Here is a 20,909-nt window from a genome sequence, read left to right as displayed (position 1 = left end):
TCGAAGGGACCCAATAGCTTTGACTTGCAGGTGGCCTTCATCTCTCCCTTTCTTTTCGAGTTCTTAACTGGATTCCATCACAACCAGCTTAAACTATTGAAAGCCCCATATAACCATTTACTGTTGTCCAAAGTCCTTGAAATATTCGATGTAGAATCGATGCTTTACTATAATTTATTCTGGATCTTCAATATTCGTGGTCAGCATTATTATTTTTTTCTTCTGGAATCAAAGAATTATTGGTGAGAATATGAACATTAGTGGATGAATGTCTCTGCCGATTTCATGCCCAGAAAACCCTAATCTTCATCAGAAATGGTTCCTGTCCCATTATCCGAATCCAAGTTTCTTTAATCAGTTTCAACTTCCCTTCATTTTGTGCTTCTCCTAACCAACTGACCTCTCTGTATAGTCTTCAATTGATTTCTTCTGCTCAAGACCTTAATTATAAAGCCGATTATCAAAATCTCCTGCAACCATTTTCTCTTTCCTCTGTTTTAAATCCTATCCTCAGCTGTCGCCTGCCAGCTTGAGTTAATGTATAGTCATGTCTTCCGGTGAGTAATCTCTATCTTATCTTCTTTTGTTTTGTTTCATTAACTGTTTTGGGATCTGGGTTCTGCTGGTCGAGTTCATCTTCTCATCTATGGATTCCCAATTTTTTTTTTTCTTCGTCAACACGATCGGTCACTGAAGAAGAGAGCTGTTAACAGGATCGTGGTTCTTAATCTCTGTTAACATGCTAGAATCATAGTCAATGTCGATTATCTGCGGTCTTCCACTCCTTGAATGCGTATACTGCCTCGCATGTGCCCGCTGGGCATGGAAGCGATTGCTACACACTGGCAGCCATGATAGCGAGAACTGGGGCGTTGCGACAGCAGAAGAATTCGAGCCCGTTCCTCGCCTCTGTCGTATGATTCTTGCCGTTTATGAAGACGATCTTCGACACCCTATTTGGGATCCTCCCGGCGGATATGGAATCAATCCTGATTGTGTAATTCTGCGTAGGACCTATGAAGACACCCGTGGCCACGCCCCTCCATACTTAATATACCTCGATCATGACAATGCGGATATCGTTCTGGCCATTAGAGGCCTTAATTTGGCAAAGGAGAGTGATTATGCTGTTCTATTGGATAACAAACTCGGGCAGAAGAAATTTGATGGTGGGTACGTCCACAATGGGCTCTTGAAGGCAGCTGTTTGTGTTCTTGATGCAGAGTGCGAGGTTCTTAGAGAGTTAGTGGAGAAGTACCCGAATTATACCTTAACCTTCAGTGGACATTCTCTGGGGTCAGGGGTGGCTGCATTGTTAACAATGGTGGTGGTGCACAACAGGGATAAATTGGGTAACATAGACCGGAAGAGGATCAGGTGCTATGCAATTGCCCCTGCTAGGTGTATGTCACTGAATTTGGCTGTGAGATATGCAGATGTCATAAATTCTGTTGTACTACAGGCAAGTAATCTGTTTAGATTCCAATTTTGTGCTGCTTTTGCAACAACTGGATGGAATTGAAGTACAAATCTATATTGATCTTTTGATTATGAAATTAGCCAAGTTAGAAGCTGTCTTGCATGATGATGTTCATCTCCCTCATTTCCTTCTCTTAAAACTGAAATTTTCTTTGATATCTTTCCTTCTTTCCATTACATGATTTATTTTCTTTCTCTTTTATTATAGTGCTGGTAGTTGTATTATTCAAGGTCACTAGCATTATTTCTTTGCAAAAGTGTATTGATGTTCTGAGATAGTAGCTTGCCATCATGAAATCTAAAGGTAATGAGATATTTGTCCTCCCCTCCCAACAATAAAAGGAGGGAAAAAAAACTTACAAATAAGCAGAGATGACGCTGTATTTCTTTTCTGTTCTTTTTCTTTAGGGGATAAGCAGCAGTGATGTGATTCTATTCACGAGAAAATCTGGTCTGTAAATGATCATTGCATTTTGAGTGCCTACTCTGAAAGCCCTTCTACCCACTTCTCCAAATTATGTGCATGTTTTCTATAGGGGCAGAAATGTATTTGCATATGTTTACGCAGTCGCTATTTTTTTCCATCAGAAATCCACAGATTCCTTTTATTCCCAAAATCCAAGATATTTTGAACCGCCCAGCTGCCTGTGCTCCAAAAGTGACATTCAGCCACATTCAGTAAATTCCATCTGTTTGAAGGTATATCCCAATACACCTTACAAAAACACAACTCAGCCTTATCCCAAATAAATGGGGTCGACTACTTGGATCCTTGCCCTCCATTCAGCTCTATTCGAGGTCATACTTGATACAAGGCTTAAGCTATGCATGTCTTTCCTCGCAACTTCTCCTATGGCTGCTCTTTTTAGTTCCTTCAATCTGAATCAAATCAGTTTGCCATGCTGGAGCATCCAAAGGCCTTCGTTTGAACAAGACCCTTATCATGCATCGGAGTTACTCCCAAATTAGCTCTAATGTGATCATTGATTTCCTTCTTTACAATCATGTCTTGTATAATAGGAGTTGGCAAGGGACCTTCGCCCGGGGGGGGGATTAAATGTAATTAATTCAGTGGGGCATTCCAATTAGTAGATTTTTTCCTAGTTAAAAAGAAAAGGATAGAACAACCATTTTTCAAAAGGTAGATATGATATTCCAACATTTTCCTGGACTTGGAAGTTGGAACAATTCCTTGTTGTATAAATCTTTAACCTCCACCAGGCACCAACATAAGAAGAGCAGCAGTAGTTATCACTTGTGAGAAGGTTATTCATATGTTTCAACTCAATTCACCAAGCCTTATTTAAACTACGTAAAATGATTGTGTCTGTTTCATTATAGAAAATAAAAAAACATATTACTTGCTGTGCTAGATCTGCTTGATTGGTTTGGTATCCTACATGCCTCTTGTTACTTTCATATTGTTGTCTCCTCCAAATGTTGTGAATTTGTTTTTCCTTTTTGATGCAATACTGTAATTGAGGAAGCTCAAAACAGTACCAGGGTAAGATCCTTTCTCAGAGAATAGGGAATTATAGATATGGAGAATAGGATATTGCTAAAAATTGTTGAAAGATGAAAAGGATGAAACAATAAACAATAAAATAACACCCGGGCTTCACATTGCAAGGTGGATCGACTGGATCAAACACCAACCTACCTTGATCAAACACAAAAGATTCTTGATCAAACACAAGAAGAGAGTTGCATAAGCAAACTTTGTTTTCAAATTCTGAGTTGTCCTTGAATGCTTACAATTGATTTCTATTTATAGGACCAACTCAACAAAACATTATATACCCAACTTCCAACTAACAATAGTAGAAAGTCTTCACTTATTAAAGTTGGGGTAGGAAAGTCTTCACCTTCCAACTACTAAAGTTGGAAAAGTCTTTACCCATCATCACTTACAAAAGTGAATTAATCCCCCCTTTTAGAAAAATAAAAAGTAAAAGTAAAAGTAACTTCTAACCACTTAAATTGAACCGATATTGGACCAACATGGACCATGGTTCAATTTGGACTAAACTAAGACATAAAACATGAAATAAAAACTAAGTATGGAAATTAATAAGCATCAACAAGGTAAGGCCACATGCTAGTTACTCTTGTTCTCATTCTTCCTACGGATGTAGGTCTTCAGATCTGTATCACTTTTACTATGTGTAGTTGCTGCTTTATGCATTCTTCTTCACAGTTATGCTTATATGTGCTTAAATTCTAACAGTTATTTACTTTATTGAACCAGGATGATTTCTTACCAAGAACTGCCACACCATTGCAAGACATTTTCAAGTCACTTTTTTGGTAAGAGATAAGTTCTTTTAAATCATCCTTTTTACTCTGTTACTTCTCAATTCTACAGCTTAAATTTTCATGCTTTAGAAAAGTTAAAAACAAGTCAAACTTTAGATTTCCCAAGTTGTCAAACCTTTGAACATTGCCCACTCAAGTATGCCGTATTTTCCCAGTCCCCCCCCCCCCAAGTGAGTCATCAATATGGATCATCTACTTGTCGTCTTGTTATTTTTTTCAAAAAACTACTTCAGTCATTTGAGTTTTATGAGCAAAGTGCTTAATGTAGGACTAGATTTGAAAATTCAAACTAGACCCAAACTGCAGGAACTTTTAGTCAAAAGAACAACCAAGTACCCAAAACACACCAGCAATAATCAGTCCAACAGAGCAATAACAAATCAGCAGGCAATTGATCTCAACAACTAGTATCGATTAGGACAAAACAAGGATAATCAAATAAAAGCAAGCCAGTGATGGAATAAGGCTTCAAATAATTCAGATCAACAGATTAATATGCAACTGAGGCTCAACAACCAACAGGAACTGAAATAAACCCATCGAGTTCAGTTCTGGTCATGACAGGTCACTAAAAGACGAGAATATGGTGATTTGTAATATCTCACTAATGGATGGGCAGAATCAGGCCTACCTTGGATCAATCCTTAAGGGGGTACAGGGGAACAATCGACCAAAGTTTGGGAACCAGCCGATGACTGGAACTATTACCAACGGGAAAAGGCCAATTGGCTCTGTTTTCAGTAATTCTGGGCAGGAAATCAAGAGTATAAATACCTGATTCGATGGCGGCAGTAAAACCTTGAAATAACTTGAAAACCAACTTGAAAGATAATAAGAAAGCTTGAAGAAAACCTCCTGGACTTCACGTCGCAAGGAGTCGCTTGCATGAAACACAAAGCAATCTCAGCAGAGACATTGCAGTAGCAACAATTTTTTTTTTTTGTTTGTATAAATCGTGGGGCTTAATGGGAGCCCTCTCCTTTATTTATAATAATGATGGGGTTACAAGAAAATAGAAACTAACTCTAGTTTCCAAAACTGAAATAGGAAACTAAAGAAAATAGAAACTCTTCTAGTTACTAAAACTGGAAATAGAAACTAGGAATTATAAGTACTGAAATTAGAAGCTAACTAAGTACTGAATTTGGAAACTAAATAATGCTGAAATTAGAAACTAAATAAACCCCATCAAGCCAACCTAAAAGGGAAACTAACTAGCAATCCCGTACTCAATCTTAGAGCCCCTCTTTTGGACCCCTAAAAGTGGCCCAATACAATCAAAACACATGGGATTAAAGGCCCAACATGTATGGAACCCAACCCTAGGTTTATTCCTAATAAAACAAGCCTATTTTGGTGATTAATCTGCATCAACTCTCCCCATGTTGAAAAAATTCATCCTCGAATTTTGCAGTGATGAGCTGGAAACAACATGTGAATAGCAGCTGTAACCGTTACCAAAATGAATTCAGGTTGCTTTGTAGACTTTTGGAAGATAGTCTTCAAGGCATGGAGCTGTCTCTTCAAAGAACCATGATGGCATAACGAACTCTGTATGTTCAACCTCTGGATCGATAGCAACTGTGAATGTCGTATGCATAGAGTCATCAACGATGGTATCCTTCTCTTCAAGGATTGAAGGAACAAGCTCTTCCTTTTCATCATGAATCTCAAAGACTTGTTTTAGAGTGATCTCACCCACTACCTTATCATCCACAGCTTCAATATTATCTACTCTGATCTCTTCAATATAGAATTCTTCAGTGGAATCTTCTAAATCTCGACCTTCTGTTTTTGAAACTTCAAGAACTATCTCTTTTTTTGTAACCTTGACTTCGGGTTCTTTTGGTTTAAATAGAGGTATCTTCACTTCCCATAGAGGAGCTGTGGCTCTTGGGGATGCTAAAGTGTTAGGTTTAGTGGTTGGAAAATTTTTTTTGACCTCCCCAGCTTGGTAACCAAACCTTCTAACTAGCTGTGCTATAAGTTCCTTTGCTCGAAGAGCCTTGTCAAAGCAATCTCTCACTGTATACACATTAGCAACACCAATTCCCCTATTAATTTTAGCTCACAATCTCAGTCGAAACAATAGCTTTTTTGAACTTTTTTTTTATGCAAAAGTGTATAAAAAAGTGTTTCCTATCTATTTGTGTGTGTATCTTTAGCGTATCTTCGATACGATACAATACCCTCAGATACGTATCTTAATTTTGGCCGACCGATACCGATACTTTAATCCTTGCTCCTAACTAGTAGGTTCTCTACCACTATCTTCCAGTTCATGTTTATAGGTCCTCCACCAATCACGAGCAACATCAACTAGCTTAGCATGAGCTAGTTTCATCTTCCGTTCCTCAGGTAAATCATAATAGTCAAAATAGTCATCCAATGCCACTACCTAGTCATAGTACAATTGGGGGTCATGTCTTCCATCAAACTCCTTTAGATCGGGCTTGACCTTTTGTGAATCTCCAGAGTACCTCTAATATGTGGGACGTTTAGTCTCAAAGTAACCCCTTATGTGTTCTTCAAAAGAAGGTTGCACTACAGGAATCCTCTGTGGTGCTCTCAGATTAGGGATAGGTCTCCTGTTAGCCAACTGAGCAGTTACATTCAATAGGGCTTCCACTTCGTGTGTTGTATGTGAGTCACCAGTAGGTTGTTGTCGTTGGGTCTCCACAACCAACAACCTTACATTCAGTTCAGTCCTCAAATCTTACTGTTCAGCCTTCAGTTCAGTTCTCATAATCTATAGTATCTCCATAATAGAAGCTAACGTGGGAGGATTGTTCTCAGCCATGCTCTGATACCACTTAATGTAGGACTAGATTTGAAAATTTAAACTAGACTCAAACTGCAGGAACTTTTAGTCAAAAGAACAACCAAGTACCCAAAACACACCAGCAATAATCAGTCCAATAGAGCAGTAACAAATCAGCAGGCTATTGATCTCAACAGCCAGTATCAATTAGGACAGAACAAGGACAATCAGATAAAAGGAAGCCAGTGATGGAATAGGGCTTCAAATAATTTAGATCAACAGATTAATATGCAATAGAGGCTCAACAACCAACAGGAACTGAAAAAACCCATCGAGTTCAGTTCTGGTCATGACAGGTCACTAAAAGACGAGAATATGGTGATTTGTAATATCTCACTAATGGCTGGGCAGAATCAGGCCTACCTTGGATTGATCCTTAAGGGGGTATAGGGAACAATCGACCAAAGTTTGGGAACCAGCCGATGACTGGAACTACTACCAATAGAAAAGGCCGATTGGCTCTGTTTTCAGGAATTCTGGGTAGGAAATCAACAGTATAAATACCTGATTCGATGGCAGCAGTAAATCCTTGAAATAACTTGAAAACCAACTTGAAAGATTATAAGAAAGCTTGAAAAAAACCTCCTGGATTTCAAGTCGCTAGGATCAAACATAAAGCAATCTCAGCAGAGACATTGCAGCAGCAACAATTTTTTTTTTTTGTTTGTATAAATCGTGGGGCTTAATGGGAGCGCTCTCCTTTATTTATAATAATGATGGGGTTACAAGAAAATAGAAACTAACTTTAGTTTCCAAAAACTGAAATAGGAAACTAAAAAAAATAGAAACTCTTCTAGTTACTAAAACTGGAAATAGAAACTAGGAAGTACAATTACTGAAATTGGAAACTAAAAAATGCTGAAATTAGAAACTAAATAAACCCCATCAAGCCAACCTAAAAGGGAAACTAACTAGCTATCCCGTACTGTATCTTAAAGCCCGTCTTTTGGACCCATAAAAGTGGCCCAATACAATCAAAACACATGCGATCAAAGGCCCAACATGTACGGAACCCAACCCTAGGCTTATTCCTAATAAAACAAGCCTATTTTGGTGATTAATCTGCATCAGTGCGAAGTCTAATATTTCGGGATGGGTGCTTTTATTTCTGAGAATAGTATTGGATGCTTTAATTTGGGTTTTGCACTTATTGATGGTTTGTATAATATTATATTCAGTCAGGCTTGTTTTGTTTTGGACAGTTTACCATGCTTGCTGTGTCTAAGGTGTATGAGAGACACATGCATACCAGAGGAGCAGAAGCTGAAGGATCCTAGGCGGCTCTATGCACCTGGTCGCCTTTATCACATTGTCGAGAGGAAGCCCTTCAGGTATCTATAGCTGCTTTACAGATACATTTTTGCCAAATAGAATCATGAACTCAAATGGGAACGGTGGGTATACTTATAGTTTGATTATTCCTCAAAGTATCGTGCAATTATTTATCCTCATCAAAGAGAATGATAACAGCTTGGAGTAATGATTTGGACACGTTCTGGATATTAGTTCTCTTTTTAGAATCCAAGCAGCTGAGGAGGTTGCTTATATGTGAATGTGTTGACATGGGCAGACACACGTTGAGTGGGGGTACTATTATTTACCATACATGCAATTTTAACACAATTCTTGAACTAAAAACATCTTTTTATCATAAACAAAGTAATGTGTTTGATACTGGAGAAAATACGATGGTGCCTAGCTGCTATCGAGATTCATGTTGCTTCATCACGTTACATTCCATAGTCAATTAATGTGAGTTACCTGAGTTTTCAATGACTGGGACTTGGAGTCTCCTGTCATCCTATTGACAGATGGACTTGTTGGAAGCATCTGTTTAGATAACCACAAACATGTAGTAGAGAACATAAGACCTCCCATCTGATCATACTTCTTGTTGGAATGCCTCAAACACAATTATCTTATCTTGGATGTTTCTATCATATTCTTGTTTTTGCTTTACGGAAGGGCAATGGATGCTCTACATTCGGTCGATGAGCAATTTGTATTGATGTTTGGGTAACTGACCCATTTAGTTGGGATATGGCTGTGTAAGGTTTTTTTTTTTTGGGGGGGGGGGGGGGGGGCGTGTTGGAGGGGGCATGTACATTGTGGAAAAGAGATTAATTCTAATGCCTGGGCCTCATCCTTAATTTAGTTGCCTTCAGTGCTTGTGAAAGAAATGTAGTTTTATCAAGGCAATCGCGAAAATGGTGGCCCTCACATCCCTCTTGACTAGTGTTGAACTGCTTGAAATCTTCAAGAAGTTTTCTTTTTTTGTGGGTAAATTATACTTTCTTTTGTTGTTAATAAATGAATGTCCCTTGAAGTGTTCATCAATCACACTGTGAGTGTATATCTCTTGGGATATTATTGGCTGTACTGAGCTTAAATGTATCATTGCTTTCGGCCAATTACACTTTCTTTTGTTGTTAATAAATGAAATGTCCCTTATTAGAAGTGCTCATCAGTCATATGGTGAGTGTCTCTATCTTGGGATATTATATTGTCTGTACAGAGCATAATTTTATCATTGATTTGGATTAAATTTATCAAAAGATACTGGAAGGGTGCCTTATGCATGTATCTGGTTGCAGGATGGGAAAATTTCCCCCAGTTGTGAGGACAGCAGTCCCGGTGGATGGGAGATTTGAGCACATAGTTCTCTCTTGCAATGTTACTTCTGACCATGCCATCATTTGGATACAAAGAGAAGCTCAAAGGGCACTAGATGTAAGTTTCCAACTTTCTTTTAGTATGCAAGCTTCGATTTGGCGAAGACAGATCTGAACCATTTCTCCCCTTAATTTTTTAATTTTCTGAAAGTCTATGGTAGTTCCTCTTCATCCAGCTAGGTAGCTGATGCAGTTACATGATAGTGTTAATTAGGGATAATTTTTGTAATTTAAATTTAAAATTTTTATTATATTATGTTGAGGTTAGATACGTTAGCAGAAACTAGAGGTTTGAGTCAAGTTCCAAGTCAATTTTCTGTTTCAGTTTTGGAAACCAACTAGGGGTTTTTCTCTTTATCTTCTTATGTATATAAATAGTTTCTAAGACATGGGATGTATGTGATTTCTGAGTTTTTCTCAAACCGCTGTTATGTCTTTGCTGAGTTCTGGCTTGGCTGATCATCTCCCTCCCACCTACTTCTTCTCTTAATCCTCTGTTCTCCATATCAGATGTGTCCTCTATACACGCTTCCTCCCATATTCTTCTTCTCTCTTACTTCTCATCTTTTCTTTCCCAGCTAGAGGTGGTACCCCTGTTTCTGATACAAGTTTCAGATTGCTATTTTTGTTCGTATCTTCTCCGTTAGTTATGGGTTAGGTCTGAAAGCTAGCATCTATACTTGCCATTCATACTTCTTGTTTGATGTAATAATCTCTCCTTTTCTTTATTTATTTAAAATGCTGACATGAGCGGCCATTGTCTCTGTAGCATAAAGAAATGGTTCTAGTCTGAGAGCGGTCACTTTGTGCAAAGAATGGCAATTGACAAAAGATAAGACCAACCGCAATATACCCCTATCTGACCCTTCAAAGTTGGGACTTGCACCAGGTTACTACCCTTTAAAGTGCCAGTGTGCAAACATCTTATTTTTTATTTATAAATTAGCTTTGCGAATTCTATGACATGGTTGGGGTTTCTTTGCGAAAGCAATGGTCCAACATCGAATGTGAGTAGCCCGATGTGAAAGCTTATAAGGACTTGGGCACCCCCTCCTTAGCACGGTAACAAGATGAGTTCTATCTGAATCCCAATAGACAATCCACCCACGCCCCCCTCACACCCACCCCCACCCCCACCCCCAACCCCAACCCCAACCCCAACCCCAACCCCCACCCAAAAAAAAAAAAAAACCTCTGATGTTCGATAATTTCTAATTTCTTGGGTGATTCTTGGAACTCTAATGTTAAAAAATTTCAAATTTCTTGGGTGATTATTGGATTTGCATGTTTGGTGAGACTAACACAGCTTTCTCCTGAGTCCAGTTAATGCTAGAGAAAGATCGGATTATGGAAATTCCTGCAAAGCAGAGGATGGAGAGGCAGCAGACTCTTGAGAGAGAGCACAGTCAAGAGTACAAGGCAGCACTGAAGCGTGCAGTGACATTGGCAGTCCCACATGCATACTCACCTTCCTCTTACGGTACATTTGATGAGCAGCATGAGAATCCCAGCAGCACTAGTGGGGAAGCTTCTTTGGGGACACCTAGCCCACCTAGGAAGGGCAGGAGGAGGGAAAGCTGGGATGAATTAATTGAACGTCTCTTTGACAAAGATGAGTCAGGCCACATGGTTTTGAGAAAGTCATAGTTCGTTCATGATTAGGTGATGTATCACATTGAGTGGAGGAAATAAAAAGGTTTAATTTAAATGAATATTTTTTGGTGAGGGCCATTCAATTAATTATTTATTTATTTTTCCATATTTTGATTTTTTTTAATTGAAAATTTTTTGATCCTACTTTGTTTGATGCCCAAGGAATAAAAGAAATTTAAGAGTCCTCAAGCCATGAGTGGGAGGGAAGTGGTGAATCAGGCTTGTTAAACCGATTCCTAAAACCCTGGTAGAGCTATAGGCTATAGCTAAGATTCTGGGTTATAAATTTTTTTGCAATCGTCAGTTAACATTATTCTGAAATTAATTTCAAAATATTTTAAATTTAGTTACTAAATTTTATTTAAAAAAAATAAAAATTGACATCTACAATTTATAAATTATCACGTATGATAAGAGTTTTAAGTAGTTTACACAATAATAGTTCCAGAACTTTTTTTCCCCTTTTTAGACCAAGTTTTTTCTGTTTGGGAGCACATCTTTGCACCCAGACACAGAGGTGTACGAAATGACCACCACACCTTCTTGATCGATACCTTTTCATTAGCCAGGGCATTAACATGGGGGCCACACTCCTGGATAGAAAACATTTTTCCTAAAATAGATCATGTATGATGATCCTTTCTTTTCTATCACTTCCCTTAACTTGGTGTCAATAAGCACCGGCAAAGTGCATCTTCAGACCATGGTTTTAGGTATCGATATCGCATTACTAGTATCAGTCAAAAATTAGAAATTAGCGCCTTTTTGACCAACTCGACCGATACCAGTTCCAATACTGTGAACTAAAACCATGCTCCCTTTTTTATTTACAAATCTTTTGAATTATTATTAGAATAAATTTGTACTTTCCTACAGGAGAAAGGCAAAAATAAAAAATGAGATGGGAGAAGGATGGCAAAATATGGAAAAATGCCCATTTTCTTATAGGATTTTCATTTATAAAGGATGTGAAGAAAGTAGATAATGAACTATACTTCTCTTCTCCTACACCTGCAAAGAAGGAAACCACATCCACCATTGGGTAACAGCGAAATATATTGCTGCTGCTCCCCATTCTTTACTCTTGGGCTTCCTGAACTGCCCTACCTCCTGCGCATGAGAAGAAGAAGAAGAAGAAGAAGAAGGGGTTAGCAATAGATATAAATTATGTTCTTTAAAATAAGAAAAATGAAGAACAAGGGATCCATCCAACATTTTACCATGCATTCTCTCAACAAAATGTTCATAACTCCTGCAAATTTTCCTTCTCCAACAATTTTGGGCAAAGCCTAAGGTAGGTAAATGCTGTCAAGTGCTTCCCATCTAGATTATTACTGGGCTTGGCATTTTCCAAAATCTTGTCGTAACTACTTCGATCATAACAAGGAAGAGCATTTTCACTGGCTACACTTATGCCAGCATCCCATGCAGTATTGAGCACCTGTAAACAAGAACACATCAAGTCTGAACCCACCACTCTGTACCAGATTACAGTTTCACATTATACCCCAAAGATGATTGGAAAATAATGTATTCTAGATTAAGTAACAAACGTACTAACAATCCAATATAATTTCAGACTCTTAACGAATTTAGCCGAGAGTAGATTTTCTTTTGAGAATATACCAAGAGAATAAAATAAAACAACCGTCTTCCAAAATGTCCAATTCCACCACAATCTTGATAAGCATCTCAGGTTTGATAGAAGTACTTTTAAAATTGAGAATATAAGCAGAAAATAAGACTTATGATTTTCAGATGACACTTGTTACACCTTTTCTCTTTCAGCAGTTGCTAACCCAACAAAAACATGCCCACAAAAAAGGAAAAAAAAAAAAGCGTGTACTAACGCTGCAGAAAATTAGTAAAATCACGGGGCCACGCTGCCTTTCAGGGAACCTACTCTGTTGGATTAATTGGGTCCCATTCATCTTGTAGGAAGCAGAGTTGTCAATTCATATTAAGCAACAATATTGTGGAACTAGGCTCACCTTTGCAGCAATTTCCGAAAACCCACTTGGCAAAAGAAAGCACACAGTCGGAATGGTCAATCAAAACTTGAGAATACCATTTAAGGAAGAATCTGCCATAGTAGCCATCAAATTCAACCCCATCACAAAAGAAGTCTGTGTGCTGAGGATAACAATTGTAAGAATCTGCATTATTATGGTCCTATGACCTAAGATATTTAAGTCTGTGTGCTTGAGGATAACAACTTGGAATTGGTAAAAATTAAGTTAAAGATAGGTATGAATATAGTTAAGCTGACATATATAGTAGTTTCCTCTTGTTGTCTTGAGTCTAGTTAGGAATTAGTAAGTTTAGATTCATAATGACCTGTCCTTGCTAGTTGAAATCCATCGACTTGCCAGGTCAGCAAACATGGACAGATCCACGTAATAGAGGACCTCAACCATCTCACTGGTCAAACTCCACTCCAAAAGATGTAAGGGAAATGACTTATAGTCGGTCCACAAAGTTTTAAAATAAATTATAGAAATGCCAGTAGTGATGTACCTACAGTCCACTCCAAATTTAGTGACCTATTTTGAGTTACCTACAGTTGAGTGATTGCCTTGAAATAGAAAATATTTTTTGTTTGAAGAATTCATCTTCCCACCGATGTTCAATTGAAAGTTCACCAATTTCAAGTATTTGGATCATAAAGAGCACACCATTGAGTCAATTCTGGAACGGTACACTTGGGTATTTAATGGATTTTCTGTTGTGACCTGATCTGTTTTGTAGGTTGTCCATAATAAGGTCCTGCATCAGTGACAAAATGGACTCCCTCTGTTAAATAGGGACCAACTTTTGTACTGGAAGTGGGGCCAACCGCGAGGTTAAGAACTTGAGATCACTCAACTTACCTAACACTCTTATACTTTAGTTTTCGACTTGGACTAGTAGAAAGATCCTACTTCTGTCCATAATCACGTATAAGAAAAAGGGAAGAAGAAGAAGAAGAAAAAAATTTGTAATCCTAATTACATCAGGCCATAATGTGGAAACACTTGCATTCATGCAGCCAAGAGGAAAAAGTTCTTAGAAAATGGGGGTAGAAATTAAAACCAAGAATCAAAAGTCACCTGGAATTCACCAATGCCAGGATATTCCCAGCCATGCCGGATTTTAACAAGTCATTGTCTACAGTTAATTAAAGAGTGGGACCCAGAGATAGCTTAATTAAGCTGTTGGTTGGGGAAGAGTTATTTAAGCAAATAAGTTAGAATCAGGTTTCTATCCCGTTGTGTGGAACAATAAGGGTCTGTTTGCTTTTTGTGTTGGGTCACTTTAAATATTCTGTTATTTATCCACTTTTAAAAGTCCTACTTCGGTTTAAAAGGTAGAGTCATGGCCATCCGTATTCTATTTAAAAGTTGTCTTTTTTTTTTTGGTAAGATTTTAAAAGTTGTGTATCTATGTATATCAACTATTACTTTGTTGCGTTCCTTATGAATAAAATTATTTGGATTAGAAAAAGTACCACAACACCTTTTTATATTACGGCTACTACTATTTGATGCAGATAAAACACAGAATTTGGTTGGTGTACTATTTAAAAAAAAAAAAAAAAACCTTATAATTATCTGTCTCTTTCAAACTTTTCTCACTTCTGAATGTTTATCTTTTTCCACCTAAATCGTAGATGTCACACAATTTTTAATTTACATTTTTTTTTTTTGTCCTTTACCCTGAATAATATCTGGGATCCGGGATAGTCCCTAGAATTTTATTAAAAAATAAATTGATAATAAAAAAAGGTGGAGACATAACCCGCCTTATCTCACCCCAGGAGAGACAAGTCACTCTCTCACTCTGAAGTCCAAAAGAAAACACTTACAAAATAACTATTATACTCGAAAGACTGGTAAATCAGTTTTGTCATCTCGAATGATGCAATTAAGATCACCTAGAAATGGATTATTACCATAGAAAATCAAATTTATTGTAGAATCACAAGCAAAATTAACTAACCAATCTGCTGCTCGATTGCTTTCCCGAAATGAAAGCTAGATGTGGGCTCTTAGAGGATTGTAGAGGTAGATAACTTCCTAAAACTAATACCAATAGCTCCACAAATTACAGGATCTTTGGATAACTAGCTTCACAATCAAGGAGGAGCCAGAATTAACATAAAAAATCAGAGAAGCCCAATTCCCCACACAATCTCAATCCATCTCTAAAGGCTTTCAACTTAGCTATTGAATTTGAACACACCCCATAGAAATTGGAGAATGCTACAAAACATTCCCATTGTTGTTTTTAATAATGCCTCCCCCACCACTAATGCCCGGATTTCTCTTACCAACACCATCCACATTCAATTTAACAGTATGAAAGGGAGGGCACCAATAAATAGGAACATGAGTCTTACCTTGACTAATAGGAGGATTTAATTTAAATACTTGCAGAATAAGATCATCTCTCAAAGAGAGGGGTTTTGAGGATTTACTGGCATAAGTGATCTCACTAATCCAATCTTTAATTTTCTCAATGATGGTAGCTGATGCATGTGAGCCTTCACCGTGTCTTCTCCTATTTCTTTCTCATCATAATTATCAAATGATAAATGTTGGCAACAAGCCCGTAATGTACTCGCAAATACCCTTGGCACCAGCACGAGACTGCCAATGATGGATCCTAGTACCAAGATCCTGAGTTGAAATAACATCAATGTCCATGGTTCTTCCGAAAAAATCCCAAACCTTGGAAACAATTGTTCCCACCAATAAAGTCTGGGTTGTCGTTTCCCTCCAAAGATCCTTGCAACAAAAGCATTTAGGTGCCAATGGAATACCGATTTTCATCAAAGCATCATCGGTTAGAATATTTCTATTTAAGATTTTCCATGAAAGAAAACTAACTTTAGGAGGAACAAATTTGTTCCATAACCAGTTAGAGTAAGGAACTTGAGGAGAGTGCAATCGAATCTCATTCCACGTCGAATTAGTAGAAAAAGAGCCATCTTTACTTGATAATATAATGTTGGAGTTGAGAATATTATCCCTAATCTTTGAGAAGTCAATAACATTCAGCACACGTTGATCCCAACTGCCATCATTTCTAAGCATGTCTTTTAACCGAGTCTTAGGTGCCGTTTGATAACACTCTGGGAGAATGTTTCTGGTGTTCTTCTATTCTGCGGGAATGCAAATAGAACAGAAATATGTTTGGCACGTCCGGTTCATTTTTGTATTCCCCCGGAATGAACCAATGAAAAAGAATGAGTAAAGAATACATTGCAAGAGTACCAAAAAGTTGCTTTTCTATTCTTTTATAAACTTAAAAGAACAATCCCCTATTCAAAACCCCCAATCCCTTTTCTCCATCTCACGATCAAAAAACCGCAAGTCCTAAGGAAAACCTATTGCAGGTTTTCACTCTCAGGTTTCGCCGCTGCCCTCTCTCTCCTTCGTCGATTCCCTCTCTCTCTCTCTCGGTCGCAGGTTGTTAGTATCCAGGTGCGTCGCCGCTGCCCTCTCTCTCCTTCGCCGATTCCCTCTCTCTCGCTCTCAGTCGCAGGTTGTTAGTATCCAGGTGCGTCGCCGGTGCCATCTCTCTCCTTCACCGCTTCACTCTCTCTCTCTCTCTGTCGCAGGTTGGGCGCAGGTCAGTCGTCGGTGCCCTCTCTCTCCTTCGCCGCTTCACTGTCTCTCTCTCTCTCGGTCGCAGGTTGGGCGCAGGTTGGGCGCAGGTCAGTCGCCGCTGCCCTCTCTCTCCTTCGCCGCTTCCCTGTATCTCTCTCTCGGTTGCAGGTCGGTTGCAGGTCGGTCGCCGGTGCCCTCTCTCTCCTTCGCTGCTTCACTGTCTCTCTCTCTCTCTCGGTCGCAGGTTGGGCGCAGGTCAGTAGCCGCTGCCCTCTCTCTCCTTCGTCGCTTCACTGTCTCTCTCTCACTCGCAGGTCGGTCGCCGGTCGCCGCTTCCTTGCCTCTCACGATCGTCGCTTCCCTGCAACTCACGATCTTCCCTGCAGCAGGTATTAACAAAACTCTCTCGATATCCCAATAAGCTCTTAGATTTGGCATGTGGCATGTCCAATTCATTTTCCAATTATCAGATTTCAATGTTAAAGATTTGTTCGGATTTTATGTCAACTCATGAAAAATCCAGACTTGAGATCAAACTTATCATAAAAGTGAATAAAGGTGGCATCTAGTATGAGGTCGGTTATAGGCCTAGTTCCTGATCCTGATTCCATTTATATCCAACCAACTTAGGACCAAAGAGCTTGTGTGTCTTTAATCTGTATACTTTTGAAGCTATTTTCTATGTAATATAAGGTAGACAACCACATACTAATCTTACGAAGGGATTTGGGACTCTGTCCTCCATCAAAAAAAAAAACAAGTGAGAAAAAGAACAACAACCATATGCCAAACTATAGTAATCTTGTTTAATTACAAACCTAATGTAACCAAATCACTCACTGGCAGCTACATATAGAATATCCCATCAGTAAAACTCAAACTGAAAACTGGGGAACAAAAATTCATGCCAAAGGGACGAATTGAAGGCATAATACAATCTTTAAATTCCAGGTTGTTAGTATCCACATCACTGGGGAACAACCAAAAGGCTTGTCACTGGCCTTCCTTTAGCACTAGGACTTTACTATTGGCCTTTCTTTCTGAATTATGATTTCTGTAATATTATACCATTCAACAGTCCTCATAATAAATATCACTTGACTAGGTTTTTAGGACAGTTAGATCTTTTCTTAGTTATTAATTTTCTCCTCTAGTTCATCTACTCTAAATTGTCTGATTTTAAATCTTATCTTATTATCTTCTATTTTGTTCATTAGTCCCTATCATTTTTCCTGTTATTTCTCTGGTTGGAGATCCACCTTATAGGTCCCTTTTCCTATAGAATATACTTAGAGGATTAAAAGACCAGAGTTACCATTATTGATCCTTTTTTAAACTAATAAAATCTTTAGTGCTTAATGATATTGATATTTTGGAGCTGGAAAAGGGCTTTTATTATGTAAACAAATGGAAAGATCAATTTGAAGTTCTTGAGCATGATGTAAACAAATACCTTGCCAAAAGACATGTATTTCTTTTTTAAGGCTATAATGAGATGTGTTTCTAATTTTAGAGTAATGGCATTCACTTCGAGAGCTAATAACGAGGCAGCAAAATGGACTCAAAGCGAACAAGATTATCTCTTGAAATTAATGGTTGAACAAGTGAAAGTTGGTAATAAGAGTTCTAGCACTTTCAATAAAGGTGGGTGGAACAATATCAAGAAGGGGTTTGAGGAAAAATTTAATCGGTCATTTACGATGGTTCAATTAAGGAATAAGATGAATAAAATGCGATTCGATTACAGCGCTTTCAAGAGACTACTGGATACTACAGGTTTTGGTTGGAATTCCGTGACGAGGACCTGTACAGTTGAAGATGACAGTGTTTGGGATGTACACATCAAGGTATACTGTACTTTTATATGATTTTTTTAATATTCGGTGTAATTTTATCTAATAGCTAGTTTGTAAAATTTTCAGGCAAATCGTGATTGGTCAAAGTTTAGGAGGAATGGGCTACCACATTGGCCTGAACTATGTATAATTTTTGGGGATTCATATGCTAGTAGGATAGGCGGATTCGGGAATGAATCTGATTTCAGGTTTGAAGAGGAATCGAGAGGTGTTGATGATGAGGTGGATGCAGATGTAGATGTAACTCCAACTACTCCATTGGCTAATACCTTGCCAACAAGTTATTATGAAAGCCAAGATCCAGGAACTGATCGTCCTAGAGTCAACAGAAGACTTGATAGGACACCTACAGGATATAGGAAGAAGAGTAGGACAACTGGTATTGAACGCGCCATACAGACCCTAGCTGAGTCAGTAGCAAACAAGAATACTTCAACCCCTAGCTCAACTCCAATGGGTCTCACTCCAAATACCACAGATTTCAGCACTTATACTTGTGTTAGATTATTGGAAACTATGAATGATATCCCAAGAGAGTTGCATATTAAGGCGTGCAAGAGGATATTGGTGGATCGGGAATGGAGAGAATTATTCATTACTCTCAAGGATGAAATGAAACAATTGGCTTTTGATGTGTTAGATTGATGGATGATAATCTAACCTTTTTTTTTTAATATGGATGATTGTAATGAAATACATTTAAGACCTTTTGTAGTAGGATCGATATATTTTGATAGTTACACTTGATGTAAAAGTGTAATATGGATATTTACACTTTATGCTACTTTTCTAAATATGCCAGTTAAATTTTACTATTATTGTAGCAATGATTCTGTTGGATGCCTTTTTGTTTTAAATACTTATTACATCATCTGATAATTAGGGCATGTTGGATGATTATAGTTTTATAGATCTTTTGGAAAATTTGTATTAGGGGATAAACATTTGTATGATATTAACAAGTTTATAATTTGTATGAATCAGTTATGGCAAATGTCGATAATACTCCAATAATCTCCTCTACTGACGAAGATGTAGAAGAATTGATTCTCGCAACATTGTTGATAGTACAATTTCATTATTCCAGCGATTTATACAATAGAGAACCACGCAGGGATAGTGCATTCATAGGGGCAGCATGGGTACATGAGGTGTTGCATGGGCATGCAAACCGCTGTTACGAAGAATTTGGCATGGAACGACATGTGTTTTTAAATTTATGCCTACTAATGAGACATCGTGGTTGGTTACAAGACAATCGCAAAATTAGGGTAGATGAGCAATTGGCAATGTTCATGTTCAGAATAACAGGTGTAGGTCCTACTAATAGAGCAGTTGAGGAGAGATTCCAACATTCAGGACAGACTGTCAGCTATTACTTTGGCAAAGTATTGCAAGGGGTGCTTAAGCTTTCTAAGGAGTATATCAAAGCCCCATCGTTTGATGAGATTCCTATGGAAATAATTGCAAACAACAAATGGTGGCCATATTTTAAGGTAAATTGGCAATTTTCTTTCCAATAAGTTTACATCATTTTTTAACTTATGATCGTTTTTTGTTTCACATAATAGTGCTTTTGGTTGGTTTTTTGTTTTATTTTAATTAGGATTGTATTGGTGCCATAGATGGTACACATGTTACGGCTATAGTTCCCAAGGGAAAACAGATCCCATATCGAGGACGGAAGGGGATAACAACCCAAAATGTGATGTGTGCCTGCTCGTTTGACATGAAATTCACTTTTGTATATACGGGTTGGGAAGGCAGTGCAAATGATTGTCGTGTATTCAATAGAGCCCTAGAGGATCCTACTTTACGATTTCCTCATCCTCCCCAAGGTATATCAATTCCCAAATTATCATGTATGCAAATGATTATTGTGTATGCTTTTAATGTCTTGCTTTATCATATTGTAGGGAAGTATTACGTTGTAGACTCAGGATATGCGAGTAGGAATGGATACTTGACACCATTTAAAGGAGAGAGATATCATATACCAGATTATAATGGAGGAAGAAGACAACCCAGAAGTACTAAGGAATTGTTTAATTATAGACATTCTTCTTTAAGGAATCATATTGAGCGTTGTTTTGGGATTTTAAAATCAAGATTCCCTATTTTAAAAAACATGCCTCAATTCTCACTTAGTTACCAAAGTTATATTGTGATAGCTTGTTGTGGACTTCATAACTATATTAAATCTGAACAAATAGCAGATGCACTTTTTCAACAATATGGGGAAGATGACTACTATGATCCTAATGAAGAGAGAGTCAGGGTAGTCAACGCTCACGGAGAACAAGAAGATGGTGATATTGCTAGTACTTCTACTGCAATTCATCAGGGCAGTCAGCGTGTACAAGGAAGACAGATGAATGAGCTAAGGATACAAATTGCAAATCAGATGGCAGTAGATAAGGGTTACCCCCTGATTTGATTATTTATGTAATAAAATTTCAAGACACCTATTTGCAGCTATGATTTTTATTTTGTAATTCCTATAAACTTGAATAGTAGACTT

The 20,909-nt window shown here is 38.0% G+C and overlaps 2 protein-coding genes across 2 annotated transcripts; both read left to right on the top strand.

Moving 5' to 3' along the window:
- On the top strand, window positions 1–11,047 carry LOC122085456. Its single transcript, XM_042653897.1, has 6 exons — window positions 1–557; window positions 697–1,462; window positions 3,728–3,786; window positions 7,819–7,947; window positions 9,211–9,346; window positions 10,612–11,047. The coding sequence occupies exons 2-6, from the start codon at window positions 758–760 to the stop codon at window positions 10,933–10,935; spliced, it is 1,353 nt and encodes a 450-aa protein (XP_042509831.1). The 5' UTR covers window positions 1–557; window positions 697–757; the 3' UTR covers window positions 10,936–11,047.
- A 7,002-nt stretch (window positions 11,048–18,049) lies between these two features.
- Window positions 18,050–19,033, top strand: LOC122086761. Its single transcript, XM_042655731.1, has 2 exons — window positions 18,050–18,379; window positions 18,455–19,033. The coding sequence occupies exons 1-2, from the start codon at window positions 18,050–18,052 to the stop codon at window positions 19,031–19,033; spliced, it is 909 nt and encodes a 302-aa protein (XP_042511665.1).
- The last annotated feature ends 1,876 nt before the right edge of the window (window positions 19,034–20,909 follow it).

This window comes from Macadamia integrifolia, chromosome 8 (genome assembly GCF_013358625.1).
Source record: "Macadamia integrifolia cultivar HAES 741 chromosome 8, SCU_Mint_v3, whole genome shotgun sequence".
Classification (NCBI taxonomy): Eukaryota; Viridiplantae; Streptophyta; class Magnoliopsida; order Proteales; family Proteaceae; genus Macadamia; species Macadamia integrifolia.
Note: the sequence above shows the minus strand (reverse complement) of the source record. Positions and strands in the feature narration are given on the sequence as shown.